The sequence below is a fragment of the Leptopilina heterotoma genome, unplaced genomic scaffold, assembly GCF_015476425.1.
Source record: "Leptopilina heterotoma isolate Lh14 unplaced genomic scaffold, ASM1547642v1 Lhet_53, whole genome shotgun sequence".
NCBI classification, from domain to species: domain Eukaryota; kingdom Metazoa; phylum Arthropoda; class Insecta; order Hymenoptera; family Figitidae; genus Leptopilina; species Leptopilina heterotoma.
This window is the reverse complement of record NW_025111115.1, coordinates 1,662,704-1,680,523: the sequence shown is the minus strand read 5'-3', so window position 1 is coordinate 1,680,523 and position 17,820 is coordinate 1,662,704. Positions and strand designations below refer to the sequence as shown.

The 17,820-nt window shown below is 28.9% G+C and overlaps 2 protein-coding genes across 2 annotated transcripts; both read right to left on the bottom strand.

Moving 5' to 3' along the window:
- Positions 1-1,027: 1,027 nt before the first annotated feature.
- LOC122508158 (sterol O-acyltransferase 1) lies at positions 1,028-6,407 on the bottom strand. Its single transcript, XM_043621295.1, has 9 exons — positions 6,277-6,407; positions 5,730-5,803; positions 4,481-4,602; positions 4,182-4,352; positions 3,686-3,834; positions 3,456-3,595; positions 2,800-2,963; positions 2,459-2,732; positions 1,028-2,324 (listed from the first exon to the last, which is right to left on the bottom strand). The coding sequence occupies exons 1-9, from the start codon at positions 6,350-6,352 to the stop codon at positions 1,875-1,877; spliced, it is 1,620 nt and encodes a 539-aa protein (XP_043477230.1). The 5' UTR covers positions 6,353-6,407; the 3' UTR covers positions 1,028-1,874.
- On the bottom strand, positions 6,277-17,387 carry LOC122508157 (probable WRKY transcription factor protein 1). The gene is made up of 8 exons (XM_043621294.1): positions 17,095-17,387; positions 16,335-16,537; positions 16,076-16,243; positions 15,759-15,977; positions 15,627-15,659; positions 9,824-15,543; positions 9,630-9,749; positions 6,277-7,431 (listed from the first exon to the last, which is right to left on the bottom strand). The coding sequence occupies exons 1-8, from the start codon at positions 17,103-17,105 to the stop codon at positions 7,342-7,344; spliced, it is 6,564 nt and encodes a 2,187-aa protein (XP_043477229.1). The 5' UTR covers positions 17,106-17,387; the 3' UTR covers positions 6,277-7,341.
- Positions 17,388-17,820: the final 433 nt, after the last annotated feature.

The window sequence follows — 17,820 nt, the reverse complement described above, 5'->3', positions numbered from 1 at the left end:
TTCAAAATTAGATTTTTCCCACTTTTACCACGTATTTAAAATTTAATTTGTCTTTTTCTTTCTAATTACGAAATTATGACTTTTGTTTCGACTGTACGTCAGATTCTTTCTGAAAATCTCTTTGGTAAAATTAATATACATTTAATGTGAAAAGAAAAAAATTCTAACCTCTTCAAAAGTTAAAATTAAATATTTTTGACCATCGTAATATGGTCAAAAAATTTTAATTTTAATTTTTAATGAAATGATGAAAGAAAAAATATCATCTCGTTAAATAATTTAATTTTAAAGGAGTCAAAAATAAAGTTAGTGTCTCCCCTTAATTTCTGGTAAACTCAACGAAGAAGTTATATTAATTTTTCAATTTCAAATTACAAGATACAAATATACAAATATTTAGGTACTAAGAATTACAACTAAATTCTACATAACATAGAATATAATTATTATAAATTTAAGTTTTTTAAGGAAACAATATTTTTGCCTAGAATTCAATTAATATTTTTCAACGTCAGGAAACTCTGATTATTTTTGGAAAAAATTAAAAGAGTATTCAAAATTTATCTTTTTTTAATTTTGCAAATCTTTTTCAATGGGTATTTCGTCAAACCTGTAAAATTCAATATACGAAAATTATCATCAATTTAGATTTAGATACAATTTTTTTAATTTTCGACAACTTTGGAATAAATTAATATTGCACTAAATAGTAGGCCATAGAATTTTAATGTCATTTATACAAAAAATTAATTAATATATTTTTTTCATTTCTTTCAACTTTCACACGAAATAGCTTCTTTTTATCATTGCTTTTAAAATAATTATTAATTAATTCTCTTTATTTAATTTTTAACTCTTTCGTATAATTATTTTTATCTCAAATATTTTCTTCAAATTTTTAGATTTTTTAAATAGTTTATTTTTAACATTCGAAATAATAAATTTATTTTTCAAGTTTTTTGTATCTTATTTATAAAATTATACAGTTTGAATAAAATATTCAGAGATGAAAAGCAACAAGAGTTAATAAATATGTAGATAATTTTTATTTCTGTTTTATATGGAGATAAAAGAAAATACTGTCGTCTCGAACGGCTAGACAATCATTTTAATATCACATATTCCACCATTGTTACTAAGTTTACGCTAATAATTTTTCTTCACCTGTACTACTGAAAGATAAAAATTATTCATAACCTTTTTTTTTCATTACATTCGAATTGTGTCTAAACGAAATTCTAAATTTGAGAAGTATTTAAAAAAGAATTTTTTGAAAAAGAAATTTTTAAAAAAGAACTAGTTAAATTAGAGTAAATTGATTTTGACGATTAGAAAAGAAAATTTACGTTCATCAGTGTGTAACTTGCTAAACTGTTCAGCCTTATCATCGATCGACAAAGATGAATTAAAACAAAGAAACACTGATAGTAATTAGTGTCCACTGTTTGGCCTTTAACTCTGCCATAAATAAAAGACAAATTGTCAGAATACAGGACGATCCGAGAAATTTAAACTTTTTAATTTTTAATTTAAAAAAGTGAATAATAATAATAGTTTTATCAATTCCTTGGCTACTTGGAACTACCTCAAGGTCTCTTAAAATTTTCTTTCAATTGTTGATTAATCGAATATTGTCTCGAATCGCCTTGTTTAAATAGGTACAAATATACATTTATACATAAAGGTCATAAATTAATTTGTATAGAGAAGATATATATATATATATATATGAATTATTGTATATAATTATTATATTGTTCTACCTTTATCGTTAGGTGTAATGACAAAAATATATGTAAGACTCGAATAAACTTACTTCTTTTTGTAAAAAATAATTGGATTTTATATTTAACGAATACTATCGCGAATCGATTTTATAAATTAGACGGGAGAGATTGTTTTCGACAGAACCAACTTCTTGGTAAGAAGAAGTCAAGAACCTTATTGTCGCGAGGGGCACAATTGATTCGAGCGTAAAATTCCATCGCGTAGAGACTCAACATTAAACCAGTGCCGATGCAAAGTGACAGCCAGAGGAAAATGTTGCCATTCGACTTTGTATTTTCCTTGGGAATGAAAACAAGGCACATGCCGAATCCCCCGAACATGATCAGCATCACGGGATAGAAGAAGCGGAATCCAACGGCCATGATGTATTCGTGAAACAATGCCGACACCATGAAGACAGTGATTGTTGAGAGAATCTTATTTTTCCGAGCAACAACCTCGTACATGTCCTTGTAAATGTAATTGTAGAGCCAATCGTGCACGACAATGTTCCAGGTACGATAGTAGGTGCTGTAGGATGTCGAGTTCCACCAGTCCTGTGAGTAAAACGAAAATGTTTTATATTCTAGTATTATTCTAATTTTCTAATATTTGTTTTCTAGATTTATTGACGAAAGTTTGAATCATATTCGAAAATTTATTGACGAAAATTTTAATCAACTTTTTCTACCTTGTAGAACATTCTGTCAGCAAACTGAAGAAGTTCGGCCGATCCATTCATCCAGGAATGAAGGAGACAATAAAAACCACAGAGAAACACTAATATTCCAGGCATCATGTTGCTGAATATATTATGGACGAGTATTCCGGGATTAGCGGGTTGAACACCAAATTGTTTGAATGCAGTCATTAGGAAACGTTCACAAAGGAATGCAACATAAAATATGACGAGGACAACTTCCGTGTAATGCCACACGACGACTTTCCAACGAATTTCTTTGGTTCTGAAAGCATTGAAAGGTATTCGTGAGTGTAACATAATTTTCGACTTTGTTAAATTAACTTTCTTACCTGGGATAACTATCACGATACACTAAAGTTGGCGCGAACATAAAGTACAAAAACTTTGAAAAACCGGGACATAAAATTTCTTCTTTCTCCGTGTGAGACTTGAATGACAACACTCTTGGAGCATTGCTTCTCACAAATGCGTGAGACTTCATTAACATGCGAACCTAAAATTCATTTGCTATTATATTAATAATAATTAACTTTCGGAGGTTGAATGTCACTATAGTGCCTATATTATTGAATCGTTGATTGAATCTTTTTTGATAATTGATAATTTATAATTACGTAAAATTGCTATCAGAAATTTATCACGACGGTATTATAATAAGATAAAATTGTCTTGAATCTTAATCGACAACTACATTTTTTTTCTTTACAACGATTCTCCTGAACTTTAAACTTTGAATACTATACAATGATTTTTTATTGCACATGTATTGTCAAACTTGTTTCGAAACAACTTTTTCTTTTGTTATAAATTTAAATATGCAATTTTTCAATGTGTCAGTGATAAGATACAATAATTCCATGTTAAAGAAATATATTTTGATAAGAATCAACTTTTCATCTTTCTTAAAATTCTAGTTTATCTAATTGGAATTAAAAGAAAATTATTTCAATAAGTAAATTAATTTCTAAATGTGTGAATTAATTACCTGCTCCATTATTACTATTAAACTGGATGCAGGGGGGAGATCCTCTTCAAAAATAGATTTTGTTGGAAAAATAATAAATGTAATTTGAAAGACGATAAAAGACGTTAGTGCTCCATAATCCAAAATTTTTAACGAATAGGCTGAAAAACAATTTGTTTTACATCACTTTAAATAAGTATTTATAATAAATAAAATTGTCAAAAAATTTCATAATAAATGTATGTATTTACATTTTGGCTGGAAATCTAAGCGTTTATGAGCCCAAAATGCAAAACTGGAATAAAGTAAAAATGTTGACGCTGTCATTCCAATCCAAGTGTAAATAACTATTGGCATTTTACCGAAAGCTGTAATTATTGTTTGAATGCCAAGTTGTACTCTGAAATTAATGTCTTTTTGTTAGATTTAGTAAAAATCCACACTGAAAAAAAAAGTTTATTTGATTCAAATAACCGATTAATTGACTATTATCAATTAAATATTTAATTGCATCAAATAATATTTATTGGAGTCAATTAAATGGTTCAGTTTATATTTGCTTCAAATACTGAAATTATTGGTTCAAATACCATATAATTGACTCCAATAAATATTATTTGATTCAAGTAAATATTTAATTAATAATAGTCAATTTAATTATTTGAATCAAATCAATTTTTTTCAGTGCACTTTATTTTCAATTAAAATGAAAATGAAATATTTCTGGTAATTTTTTGTTCTATTTACGTTCCAGTTTCCATAATGTCATGAATGGCAGTACTCATAAATAGAAGTATAAGAATCACTATGAAAATGTTGTAAATTGTTTTGATATGCTGGATCTCAAATAAATCCGTGAGGAGGGAATTTCGCGGAAGAAATTCTTTTTCCGGCAGGACTCCATCCTTTCTAGTTTTCCTACAGAAGTAAGAAGTAATTGTGATAATTTTACTATTAAATACATTTTATAGTAGAGATTTTTTTATTTTCATTTCCTTAATTTGTGAAATTCGAATTCATATTTTAAAGACGGAAAAATTTTCTACCTTCTATCACTGTATTTATCTGAATCCGGGAAATCCTTTCTTGCTATATTCTCCGATTTTGTGGCTTCTATTTGCTTATTAATTAAATTATTTCTTAAATCGTTAAGCCTATCACTCAGATCCTAAGAAAGTTGGAATAATTATTTTTTTTCAAATTTAAACAATTTTTTCTTTTCTAGGTATTTTACTTAATAAGTTAATATTCATATTTTTATTCACCTTTTTCTACACAATATGTATCAAGCTTCGCACTCGTCTACTAAAACCTACTATTTTTTTCCTTTTGTTTTTTTTATTAATTCCACTACTTTAAATTCGTAAAAATCAATTATTTAACAAAATTTTTTATACAATTCTTCACAATAATTCAATTATTTTCATAAATAATAAAAATCATCAAAGAATTTTAATTATTTTTAATACTATTTTAAATTAATTAATAGAAAATTTCAATTCCTCGAAGAAATCAATTACTTAAAAAAATTTTTTTTTTAATTCTTTGAAAAAATTCAAGTATATTTACAAAAAGATTAAAATTTTTGACAGGAATTCAATATTATCTTCAAATATTTTAATAAAATTGTTCGATAGAAATCAATTATTTTAAGTACAATTTTAATTAAATTTTTTAAAAATAATTCAATTATTCTGTTAGATTTTAATAAAATTCTTCCCAAGAATTCAATTATTTACATAAATAATAATTTTTGGAAAAAATTCAATTATTCCCGAAAACTTAATTATTTTGAGGCATTTTAATAAAAATTCAATTATTTACATAAATCTTGGAAAGAATTCAATTATGTCAAGAAATAACAAAATTATTCCCGAAAATTAAATTATTTTGAGCCCTTTTAATAAAATTCTTTGTAAAATTCAATTATTTTCATAAATAACAATATTCATCACAAGAATTCAATTATTTTTAAAAGTAATAAAATTCTTCTTGAAGATTCAATAATTATTTTAAAAAATTCTAATGAAATCGTTCGCAAGAATTTAATTATTTTCATAAATAATAAAATGCTTTTAGGAATTCAATTATTTTCAAAAAAATTTAATAAAATACGATAGCTACTTTTTTACTACTTTTTTTAATTTGAATGCTACTTTTTTAAAATTATTATCGAGTGCGAAGTCTGTATGTATTTTTTTCACATTATTATTGAGTAGAAAATATGTGATAAAATGGATTTTAGAATCAATTTTCCTTTTATTAAATATTTTATTAAATATTTTTTATACTTACTTGAAAACGTTCTTGTAAATTATCGCAATTCATTCTGCATTGCAAATCTTCATCAACAAGTTTTTCTTTTTTTTCTGCAAAATATTATAAATAATTATAATCTTGCATGAACAAAAAAAACCGCTTGCAATATTAATTCTTTCATAAGTTTAAAATGGCTTAAAAAAATGTCCGCAAAAAAGGACCACTTTGGCACTATTGGACTTGATTAAATTTCGAACAATTTACTGTCTTCTCCCCAAGAGAAAAATTCGCAAGTTGTAGAGATTCAAATTTACAAGTGCCAAAAATCTAATTTAGAAGAAAATGAGTTTAAATCTACAATGTTAATTAAAAATAACATTAGTTGTTTTAATTAAAACATTTAGAGAAATCTGAACCAGTTTTAGAAAATTGAGATCAAAATAAAATTGCTAGAGGTTCGTTTCTATGTGGAAATTATTTCCAATTGTAATTTCCAAAAATTGCATTTAACTAAAATCAGTCTCCAACTAAATTCATTACATAATTTAGTAATGCGAATAAAAGTTCGTAATGTTTAATTTACCCTCACTCTTCTGATGAACTAAATTTTTTAATAAATTACACTTCTGATGATTCTGATCCTTCGAATTCACTGTCATTACAAAAGACGAAAATAATAAAAATCACAGTAAAAACACAAAATTTCCTTATATCTATATACTATATAACATATTTTATTATTGTACGACGTAGACTGATTTCCCTGTAATTTTCTCTCGTTCATATTCTAGTAGTATCTCCCTCTTGTCTTCCCCTTCCATTTATATCTGTAATCTCATTTTATCAATATATTTCTACATTATCGCTGTCAATCATTCAACTCGAATGTTTTGAAAGTGTCAAAAATTAATTTCTTGTTCTAAGAGATCACAAAAGGTAAAAGTTTGTTTTCCCAATGTTGAACACATTAATTAATTATTGAAATTTTTCAAAATGAATTGGCTTGCAGTGTAAAGGTCAAAACAATCACAACAGTTTGACACCAATTGATTATTGTCACTTATTAACTTTTCCATAATGTTTGTCGTATAATTTAATGATTCATTGAAAAAGTTGTCAGTTGAATTGAATTCAACTGAATCATATATATTTAATTAAAAATGTAAGCCCAATAAAAATCTAAACTCTTTTTGAAACGTGGAATTAACCGGAATTTTTGTTGAAAAAAATGACAAACAAGTGAATCATTGATTTTATGAAATTAACTTTTAATTGATTTAAAGAATTATAAATAATTATAAAGAATTATATTCATATAATTATTTGAAATAAATTTGTTTCTCGGCTTGTTCGCACTAGTCTGAGATATTGTCTTTATGTACATTGTTGATTGAAAGATGAATCACAATGAATAATATATAATAATTTAATAATATTTAAAATACTTGGTATTTTATGTTTCTATAATAATAATAATAATAATAATAATAATTATTATTATTATTATTATTTCTAATAACAATATTAAAGCTGAGCTCTAACTATATACATTTTTATACAAAACATCATTGAGCACCATTGTGTTTTCAGAGTGTTTGACATTTTGCTTTTCCTTTCCTCGACAATGCCGATACTTTTGCGATGTTCGTCAAGGATTCTTGTAATGAACGACGCCCGATAAAGGTGGTGGTGGAGGCGGCGGCGGCACGTCGCTGGTAAATTGCATTGTTTCAGGAACCTGATGAAAAATGAACGATTTATTAAAAAAAAAATTCTTTTATTTTTATCTTATACTCAGGGCTCGAACCAGTGAAAGTATTTAAAAATACGGACTTTACGGACCAAAAATGAAAAATTACGGACCAATTACTGACAAAAATATAACCAGTCCGAGTCAAATAAGAGAAAATTTTTCTTAAAACTATAAATTAAATTTTCCCAAACTATAAAACATGATGATATCGATAACTCCGAGTCTTCGACTCGGAGTCATCGATTTCTTCATGTTTTATGATAATTTATTAAAGATGATTTCAAGCATTTTTAACTAAAATTCTTCTTTAAATCAATTCTTTTTAATAATTTTCGAAAAAGTTCTTTAGCAATTTTCAAATCCATTTGTTTACACTATTCAATTTTACGACAACTTTTTCAAAAAAATTAATTTCAAAATTCAATTATTTTTAAAAATTCACGCTATATTGCTTTTAATATTCAATTATTATCTAAAATTTAAACTGAATTTCATTTTGAAATCAATTTTTATTAGATACTAGATACTAGAATTCAATTATTTAAATACAAATAAAATGCAAATAAATAATTTATTAAATAATTGAATTTTTTAAAAATTTTTAAAATAATTTAATTTTTGCAAAGTATTTTATTACTTTTCAAAAGAATTTAATTCTGGTGATGAATTTTGATATTTATCAAAATAATTGAATTCTTGTTTTCAAATAATTGAATTTTGATATTTTATCAAAATAATTGAATTTTGGAAAAGTATTTTAAAAAAATTGATTTTATGGGAAGAATCTGATTGTTTATCAAAATAATTAAATTCTTTGCAGAATTACTTACAAATATTTTAAAATAATTAATTTTCTAAGAAGAAATTTATTATTTTTGAACAATATTTAATTTCTGTGAAAAATGTTATTACTCTTGAAAATAATTGAATTTCTGCAATAATTAGTAACTTTTCCAAAATTAAATATTTTGTTCGTGTTTTTAACTAAACATCTTCTATAAATCAATTACTTTTATTAATTTTTAAAAAAGTTCTTTGAGAATTTTCAAATTCATTTGTTTACAATTTTCAATTTTACAAAATTTCAATTATTCGTAAATTCTTCAATTAAATATATATATATATTAGAAAATAAAAACTTCAAATAATTTCAAAGAAAAATCGGCAATTAAACTTTCTAAAAAAAAATTAATTCTACAGAATTGTTAGTTAAAAATATGAAAAATTCAAATTTTTATAGATTTTAATCTGAAACCTTTTCAAAGTTCAATTACTTCTAAAAATTCAAGCTCTAATGCTTTTAATATTCAATTATAATCTAAAATTTTAACTGAAATCCATTTTTAAATCAATTTTTATGAGAAAATTCTACTAGAATTCAATTGTATTTAAATACAAAAAAACAATTTATTGAATTATTGCTTTTTTCCTAAAATTGAATTCTCATAAAAAGTTTCCAATACATTTTTAAATAATTGAATTTTTTTGACGAATTTTAATAAAATTTTAAAGAATTTTTTCGAGGAAATCGATAAAAATTGTAATAATAATAATAATTGAAATTCTGCAATAAATTCTATTCTATTTATGAAAATAATTGAATTTAAAAAAAAAATTGATTATTTACAAAAATAATTGAATCCCTGTAAAAAATTTATTATTTACGAAAATAATTTGCATTATTGGGAAGAAATTTATAAAAAAAAATTGTAAATAATGAAATTCCTGTGAAACTTTTATTATTTTTTGACAATAATTAAAGATTTGTGTAGAAATTTATTAAATTTTGTTTTAAATAATTGAATTCTTTTGGAAAATTTTATGAAAATAGTAGATATTGAAAATCATTGAATTGAGAAAATTTTTTGAAAATAATTGAATTTTGGAGAAGTATTTAATTATTTAAAAAGATAATTGAAATTTTGATGAGAATTTTTTAAAAATTTTGAAATTGAATTTTTGCGATAAGAATTTTATTACTTTTGAAAATAATTGAATTTCTGCAATTGTAATTTCTCTAAAATTATCCAAATTATATCGTACAATTTACGAATACTTTTCGTCCTTTTTGAATCAAATTACGGACTTGACGGACTTTTTTTTAAAGAAAACGGACTTTTATTGGATTTACGGACCTAATTCGTGCCCTATATGTATGCGATTTTTGTGAATTAAAAATATACCTGCGACATGTGAACTAGTGAATTTGTATAACTGGAGCGTTGAGGATAACTCGTGGGCGCGTGTGTGGAAGACTGCACCAATCCAGGCTGAATTTCATTGGCAGAAGACTTGTAGCAATTCTAAAGAAAGAGAGAAGAAAAATTAATAACGTATTTTATTTGGGGCATGACTTGTAAAAAAGCGGAGAACATACCTTGTCGTTCATTTCAGGAAATATGGTGCTCAAGTTAAAGTTGATGAGACTGGTGCCCGAGGGATGATGGCCAACGGTCATGGGATTGCTGGAAGATATCCCCGACGTGGAAGGAATGCCATTCCCGGAGGGAATCGCCGGTGGAAGCGACGCCGACGACGGTGGTGCCGGAGGCAGCGGTGGAGGTGGCGGTGCCAGCGCATTCATCGGCTTCGGATAGACGTTCGCCTGAGGGTGATTCTGATACAGAGGGTTCGCGTGCGGCGGAAGAAAATGTGTCGTATGATGATACTCGTCCAATGGGGAAGTGATACCCGACAGAGGCAGTTCGAAATTCTGCACTCCGTCGTTTTTGCGTTTTCCCTTCTTCTGCGTCGAAGGGTAGAGACGTTTGTCTGTACAATTCTGGTGTTTGCTGGCGGGAATGTGTTGATGATTTTTGTTCGCCAGAGTTGGGGTGGTAATGTTCGAGGTGGTTGGTGGTTGTAGCAGGAAGTTGTTTGCTTCCAAATAGTCCGAGTTCTCGTGAAGTGGCATCATGTAATTTGTTGGAGTGTTTGAGATACTTGTGATGAAGTTACTGGTCGGGTATATGTTCGTATTCGAGGTATAACCGTACGAGTGGTTGAAATTCTGGTTGACGACTTGGCCGTACCCGCTGGCGTCGTCGACGTTCGAGAAGTAGTTGATTGACATCATTGGATCGGTCGGGAATTTGTTTTGAGAGTAGTTGGTGTATTTGGCCGAATTCTTGTCGCTTGTCTCGTTGACACTGGTGTTCGTGCTGATTAGAGCTTCCGCTGTGTAGTTGCTCTTGCAGTTTCTGCTCCGCCAGTGAATGTCGTTTTGTTGATACTTCCCTTGTTGTTGGTAACTTTGATCGAAGGTGGACTTGTGTTCTTCGCGTTGTAGTTCGTGGACACTTTGTTTTCGGAGTTCGAGCTGACGCTTGGCACTGTTTCTCGGACTTGTATTGCTCTTTCGCTGGTGTTTTCGCGTTTGTTGGTGCTGCTGCTGCTGTTGTTGTTGGGGAAGCTGTTGTTGCTGTTGGTGAAGGTTCTTTTCCTTTTCGTGCTCCACGAGTTGACTAACGGACAAGAAGGACATTCCCTGCGAAGTGTGCTGAACGTTCGTGTTTATCATCTGAAACTCTCTTTGATCTTCCGAAAGTCTCTTCTCTTTGGCTTGATCCTTTTGCTCGTTGTTCGAACTTCTGATGGGCATTTGCCCGAAGAGAAAGTTTTGTTTCTCTGGGAGATTCGTTCCCAAAGCTAAATCGCCGACCAAAGTGGGCAAAGTCGAGGGAACTATTTGATGATCAATCGGCTTTATAGTCTGAGTTGGGTCATTTTGGGTAATATTTTTAGTGGGAGACCAAGAGAAGGGTTGCTCCTCCGGATAGAAGTTTGCATCCATTCTCTTTGGATCCGTTTGGAGAACGGAAATATTTGGAAAGCCGTGAGTAGTTACATCGTAATTGTTGTAAAACTGATTTGAAGTACTTTGATTGTAGGATGGAGTTTGTGAGAAGAGATTGTTTTGACAAAAATCGAGATCCTTGCCAATCGGCGGCAGAATGATGTCGGTGATATTGGAATTGTGTTTAATTTCTGGAGTCATCATCCAGTTGACAGGAGGCCGAGCGGTATTTTGCTGTTGGATTTGCTGAAGCTGAGTCTTGGACTTGACGGAAGTTTGCTGTTGCTGTTGTTGGGTCTGTTTATTGGCGGGATTGTAATTCGCATTTTCCTGTTGAAGAATATTCACCTGACTAGAAGACTGATATTTTTGTTGGTGCTGTTGAGTTTTGTCGTATTTAAAATTGGAATTCGCATAGACCTCGATGTTGTATCGCATTTGTTGGGGATCCGTGTCGAAATGTGTTTGCATTCCATAGTCAGGCATTATGTAATTCTTGTCCTGCTGCTTCGTCGGTGCCAGTTGAGTTGAAATTTTCAAAGCATGTTGCTGCTGTCGACTATCAATTCCCGAATAATCATTCTGCATGTAGTCGAGTTCCGTGTACTTTATTTTATTTTTACCATCGTTCACAAATTTATACTCATTTGCGATGGTATTTTGAGTGTGATTTGGATTTTGTGTTTGACTATGGTTTTGAGAATGATTTTGATTTTGCGTATGGGTTTGATTCTGTGCATTGTTTTGAGGCAGATTTTGCGGCGGATTCTGATTTTGACTACGATTTTGCGAATGATTTTGATGTTGAGTCTGATGGGATCGATTTTGCTTTTGAAGAGTGGGAATGGAGCGAACATTTCGAGTTTTCGTGTTGTCCAAATATGATCTTTTTGGCATTTCGGGTGATTGTTTATTTCTGGACTTGTCAAAACCGGAAGATTGCGGATCTGAGGAATATGTTGAAGTTATTGGTAATGTATTGGGAAAACTCTCTTTATTGATGGGAAGGTAATTGAAATTCTCGCCAATTGTTTTCGATTGGATGGCATCATTTCCTTGATCAAATTGAACAAGATTATTATTATTATTGCTATTATTACTTGGATTATTATTATTATTATTATTTCCAGTAGCGGGGGAGAAGGTGGTCCATGAAACAATACTGAAATTTGAACTATTTTGAGCAACTGTAGTAGTTGCTTGAGTTTTAGAAATTGTATTTTCTTCATAATTGGAAGTAGCAATAAATTGTTGCTGTGAATAAGAATTTAATATAATATTTTTATCATTTAAAATTTCAGTAGAAGTTGCCATTTTCTTTTCACTTTTCCCAAATGGTGGTACAATGTAAGAGATTGATTCCTCTGATTTTCCTTGATAAGTGTTTCGAATGCTTGATTCAGAATCATTTGATTGAGGTTTCTTGTCATTTAATTTATTCTTATCGTATATATTTTGTGATAATTCATTCGTCTCCACTTTTTTCGTTGAGAAAATTTCATTTTTCTGCTCCAATTTATTGAGATTGGTTGATTGCTTACTGGTGGTGGGATAAATTGTAGGTGTTTCAAATGGAAGTTGAGTATTTGTCACGGTGAATGCCTCGACAGTTTTGTGACAGTCGTGGTGACTCGTTGGATTATTAATATTTTGTGAATTTGATTCCACCACACTTGTTGATGCATTTTCAATTTGAATGGAATTATTTGTTTGAATGATTTTACTTGGACAATTGGAGCTTAAAATAGTATTAAAAGAATCGTATTCTCGAATATTGTGGGAGTCAAGGACATTCAGTTGGATTCTTTCGGGAATTTTCGAGTGCATTTGCTCGGGAGTGGAATTATTTTGTAAATTGACGTCAATCTTCTCTTTTTGACACATTGATGACAATGATGCTAATGATGATGAAGATGGCGATGATGATGTTGATGATATTTCTTGCAACTTAACTTCTGGACAAATACGTTCAGATTCATTGGTTGTGTTTGGAAAGGTGACGTTTTTATTATCTGGATTGATAAAAGATACGTTATTTTCTTGGGGATTAAACGCATCTGTGGTTGAAGTGGGAATTTCTGAATGGAAGTCATAGTGAGGATTTTTCTTCGATTCTATTTCATTGTGAGACTTTAAATACTGACTGTCATCGTATTTCATAGGAATCACATTTTTGTTTGGAGTTAATGAATCTGGAGAAATTGTTAAAATATCATTTTTAGCAGAGACATAGTTTAAGGATTTCTCGTTTGTAGCTGCTGAAACTTGACAAATCAAAGATTCATTAATCATTGAAACAGAATTATTCGCAGTGTTATTATCAGACGTGCTGTTTCTTGAATTTTCGGGAAATGAATTAACAACATCGCTTAGTGTAGGGGATGCTGATGTTAATTGATGGATAATTGTCGATATTTTTAGGGGCTCTTTAGTACTTTCCTTTTCAATTGCTTTCGAGAGAGATTTTACTTCATCAGATGATTTATCTTCTTGGTTGTCATTTTTTGAATTATTTTCCGAAATATCATTTGCTGCCGAAGATTTGATTTTGAAGCTGTTTGGTTCGATTGCACCGATTTGCAACAACATTGGAGGTGTTTGACTTTGATATTTAAATTCCTCTTTTATTTCTTCGTCAAGAACTTCCGTCTTTCCACTGAGGGAGGAAACTAATGGAAAAGCCATTAAGAATGCGGCTGTTGGAGATATTGATTCAGGATTCTGAGAATTGGAAGGAACTTGAAGTGAAGCAAATATGTCATTCGATAGATCGGAATGAAGTGTTTCTGATTTATTACTTATTGGGATAAAACTACTATTTGAATTGTAGGAAAGAGGTTTCAAATCATCTTTACAAGTTTTAGTAGATTCTTGCAACGATTTACTTTGCTTAGAATCATTACACGTAGAATCATTTAATTCCCGTTTCATTGTTGTTGTTGTATTTGTGTCGAGATTCAGAATAATTTTATTATTTTCAGGCAGTACTTCCTCTTCGACGATTAAAGATTCAGTGTTATTTGGTTGCAGAAGATTATCAAATCCGTCATCAATTTCAGAGTCTTGGTTAGTTTTTGCTATCGTAACTTCATTATTGACTGATGGTTTCGTTGATTCTAACGTAAGAGGTGAAATTTTATCCTTTCCATCTGTCTCTTCTAAAGCTGTAATTGGTTCCATAGATTCCTTCAAATTCTGCGATTTATTTTCTTCTCCTTGTTGTTGAATATCTATCGCCACTGAATCGACGTTTGTTTCCATTTGGTCTACAGCTTCTGAATCCTTTGCAACTATTTGTTCCAATTCACAATTCTTATCACCTTGCGAATCATCTGGTACTAAAGAATCTTGACTTGATTTTTTCTCCGATTCACGTTCTATATGTTTAATTGCTTGCTTGATATTTCCAATGGTTTTACAGTTTGCTGGTATTTCGACAATACTTGTAATTTTCACTTGAGAACACTTTCCATTATCAACAGCACTTTTAGTGACTTTTCGTTTCTTGACATCTGTCTCTTGATTCTTACCATCAGTCACATTTAAACCTCGTTTAAGAGATGTCTTATCATCTGAAACACAATTTTCACGATTTTTTTCTTTCTGATTCCTTGAAGACTTGGATAATTTTCCTTTCGGACGCTCTTCTGTTTCGATCTCCTTCTTTTCAATAATAACTTTCTCTTTATGAATTGCAGGAATGGGAACTTTATAAGTCATCGTCGTTTTTGTTATTGCCTTTGTGAATGCTGATTTTGGTAGTATTGCTTTATGTCCCCCTATTTTTGAATTATCAGCGATATTCTTTAAATTAACGATATCATCGCTTGTTATAGTTTTCTGTAAATTTTGTACACCTGTAATTGTTGAAACACTAGCTAAATTTGATATTCGTGGAATTTTCGACGTGCTTGGAATAATATTTTGAATTGACGTTTGATTTTGCAAGGAAATAACAGAATTTTGAACATGATTCGCTTGCAATGGATGGACGACAATCATTTGATTTTGCTGAGCGTTGTTTAAAATTATGGAATTAGTGTGTTGTTGATTAACAATCATTTGATTCTGTTGAGTATTATTCAAGATTATTGGATTACTGGTAGAATGCTGATTAACTATCATCGAATTCTGCTGTGAATTGTTTAAAATAATGGGATTCACTGGCATTAATTTTGTTCCGGAAAAAACAAGTGCTCCTGGAGGAAGATTTGTAATTGAACCATTATTGGCTGTTGATGATTTCTTCTCTACTTTCTCCTTTTTTGCTCTTTTAACTGCTTTGCGTTTAATTGGTTTACCTGAAATAATTTTATGGTGTTATTGACAAATATATACAAATTAAAATTGTATGAAAATTATTTTATTTTTCGTAAAAAAATACCTGTATATGGTGCTGAAGTAACTTGTGCATCGTCTATAATAATAAAAAATGTTAAATATTATTATTATTATTATTATTATTATTATTATTATTATTAGAATACTTTTTTAATTATTATAATGCAAAGTGTACCAGTTTGTTCCGAAATTGTCACCGTGCTTGCAGAGGATTTAGTGTTCGCCTTACGAGAGTCATCATCTTTATTTGCTATTCCATTAATACAATTTTCTTGATTTTCAATAGCACTTTTGTCATTTGCAGTAAAATTTTTACGTACGGAAGACTTGGGAGAATTCTTCTTCAAACTTGATTTAAGTGGACTTCTTCGCTTTGCTTTTTCTGGTTTTTTACCTAAACATACGTTACATAATAAATGTAAAAAAATTAATACTAACAAATAAAATATAAATTAGATATAAAATCATTTTAATCTATAATAATTGTTTCACCTTGTTCTTTAATAATGCATTCCTTCATATCAGACAATTTTGGAGAGATTTTTTCTAAAGTTGGTTCAGCAGGTACAGCGATGCCAGCTTCTTTCAAGAGAGTTGAGAGCAACTGAATATGCGACAATAACTGAGTTATCAGTTTCTTTAATCGTGACAATTCTTCTTCTAAAAATTTTGAATTTAAATAAACACTTTTTTTATCTAGGTAAATTATTATATTGTATTTTAGATAGTTTTTTGCCGTAAGAAAACTTACTGTACGCCGCAGTACCACGAGTACAAAACAATTCATCAGTGCGATTATGTAGGTCCCTTATATATTTTGTAGCGTGAAGAAGAATCTCGACTTTGTTTCGTTTTCTCCCTTCTTGATGAGGTGGTAATAATTCTCCTAGTGTATTGTAGCATGTGTCCATGCGTTGCCTTCTGTCTCTTTCCCATGTTTTAGCTTTCAGCTTGCTAGTAAATAAAAAAGTTACAATTATTTTACATTTTTCTAAATTTTTACGGAAAATAATTTACTATCAGGTTATTATTTTCAACCTTAATAATAAATAATCAACACACTTTAATATATTATAATAAGTTTCCTTATTGCAGAAAATAAACGTTAAACAAAAGTAAGAATACAACAAGTATAATTGTTGTAAAACAATGACATTTTATAAAAAACAAATGACAATAATTTATTATTTTTCCTACGAGATAAGTATTTATTTATTTTATATTTTTAAAATATGCGAGTAATTAAAATAAAATAAAAAACTATAATCACCTAATAATGTATACTTGAAAAATATTTTTGTTATTGAATCTTACAATCTAATTTTAAGTAATTTAAAATTTTAAGTAATATATTGAATATATTGGAACTGAAAAATATGGTTTTTTAATCATTTACATTGTTTGCATTGTTTAAAATTATTATTAAATGGGAAAGAATCAAAGTATACCAAGTGCAACTAGAAAATTTGAGGTTATAGTGCTAGAATTATAAATATTTACACTCTACTTACTCTTTCCGCATAATTCACACTCTCACTAATAGCATATTTTTAATCTGCAGTTATCATGTTTATTTTATATATAATTAAAACTGGCGATATTGCAGACGATTATAATTTATCCATTTTATTCGAGTTTATTTTTTAATACTAAAAAACTAATAGCGCTAGCAGCGCCACAGGTGACGGCTGCGATAATTAAATTGCAATGTTTACATAATTTTTTAATTTATTTACGTTATTTTTATTTTTTACAATTTTGAAATTTGAATGCACATTTAATAAAGTTTCTTTTTAAGGTATTTGTCGCGTAAATTCGTTTTCGTCAGATTTTTTTTAAATTTCACATAATTATTCTTTGGATATTTATCTACAAAATAAGGCCTATTAAAATAAAATTGACCGTCTGTCAGTCTCAAAAAATGAAATCAAAGTTTTGATTTTTAACATGTAAGGTATAGGAAAACCATATGAAAACCACAGATTTTTAATTTTTGCACTTATACTAATCGTCAGATTTTTTAGAAAAACTAAAGTTTTATCTATTGAACCAAAATGAACTTTTATAAAAAAAATGAAAATTTTTCACCGTCTTGTTTAAAAGATATTTAACATCAAACTTGAAAAATTATTTTAACATTTACTGTAAATGACAGATGAATTCGTAAACGTGGCAATAGCGCTTGTTAAATACTACAGCTTGTCTGCTACTTTTGGCGCGAAATTTTAAAGACGGCC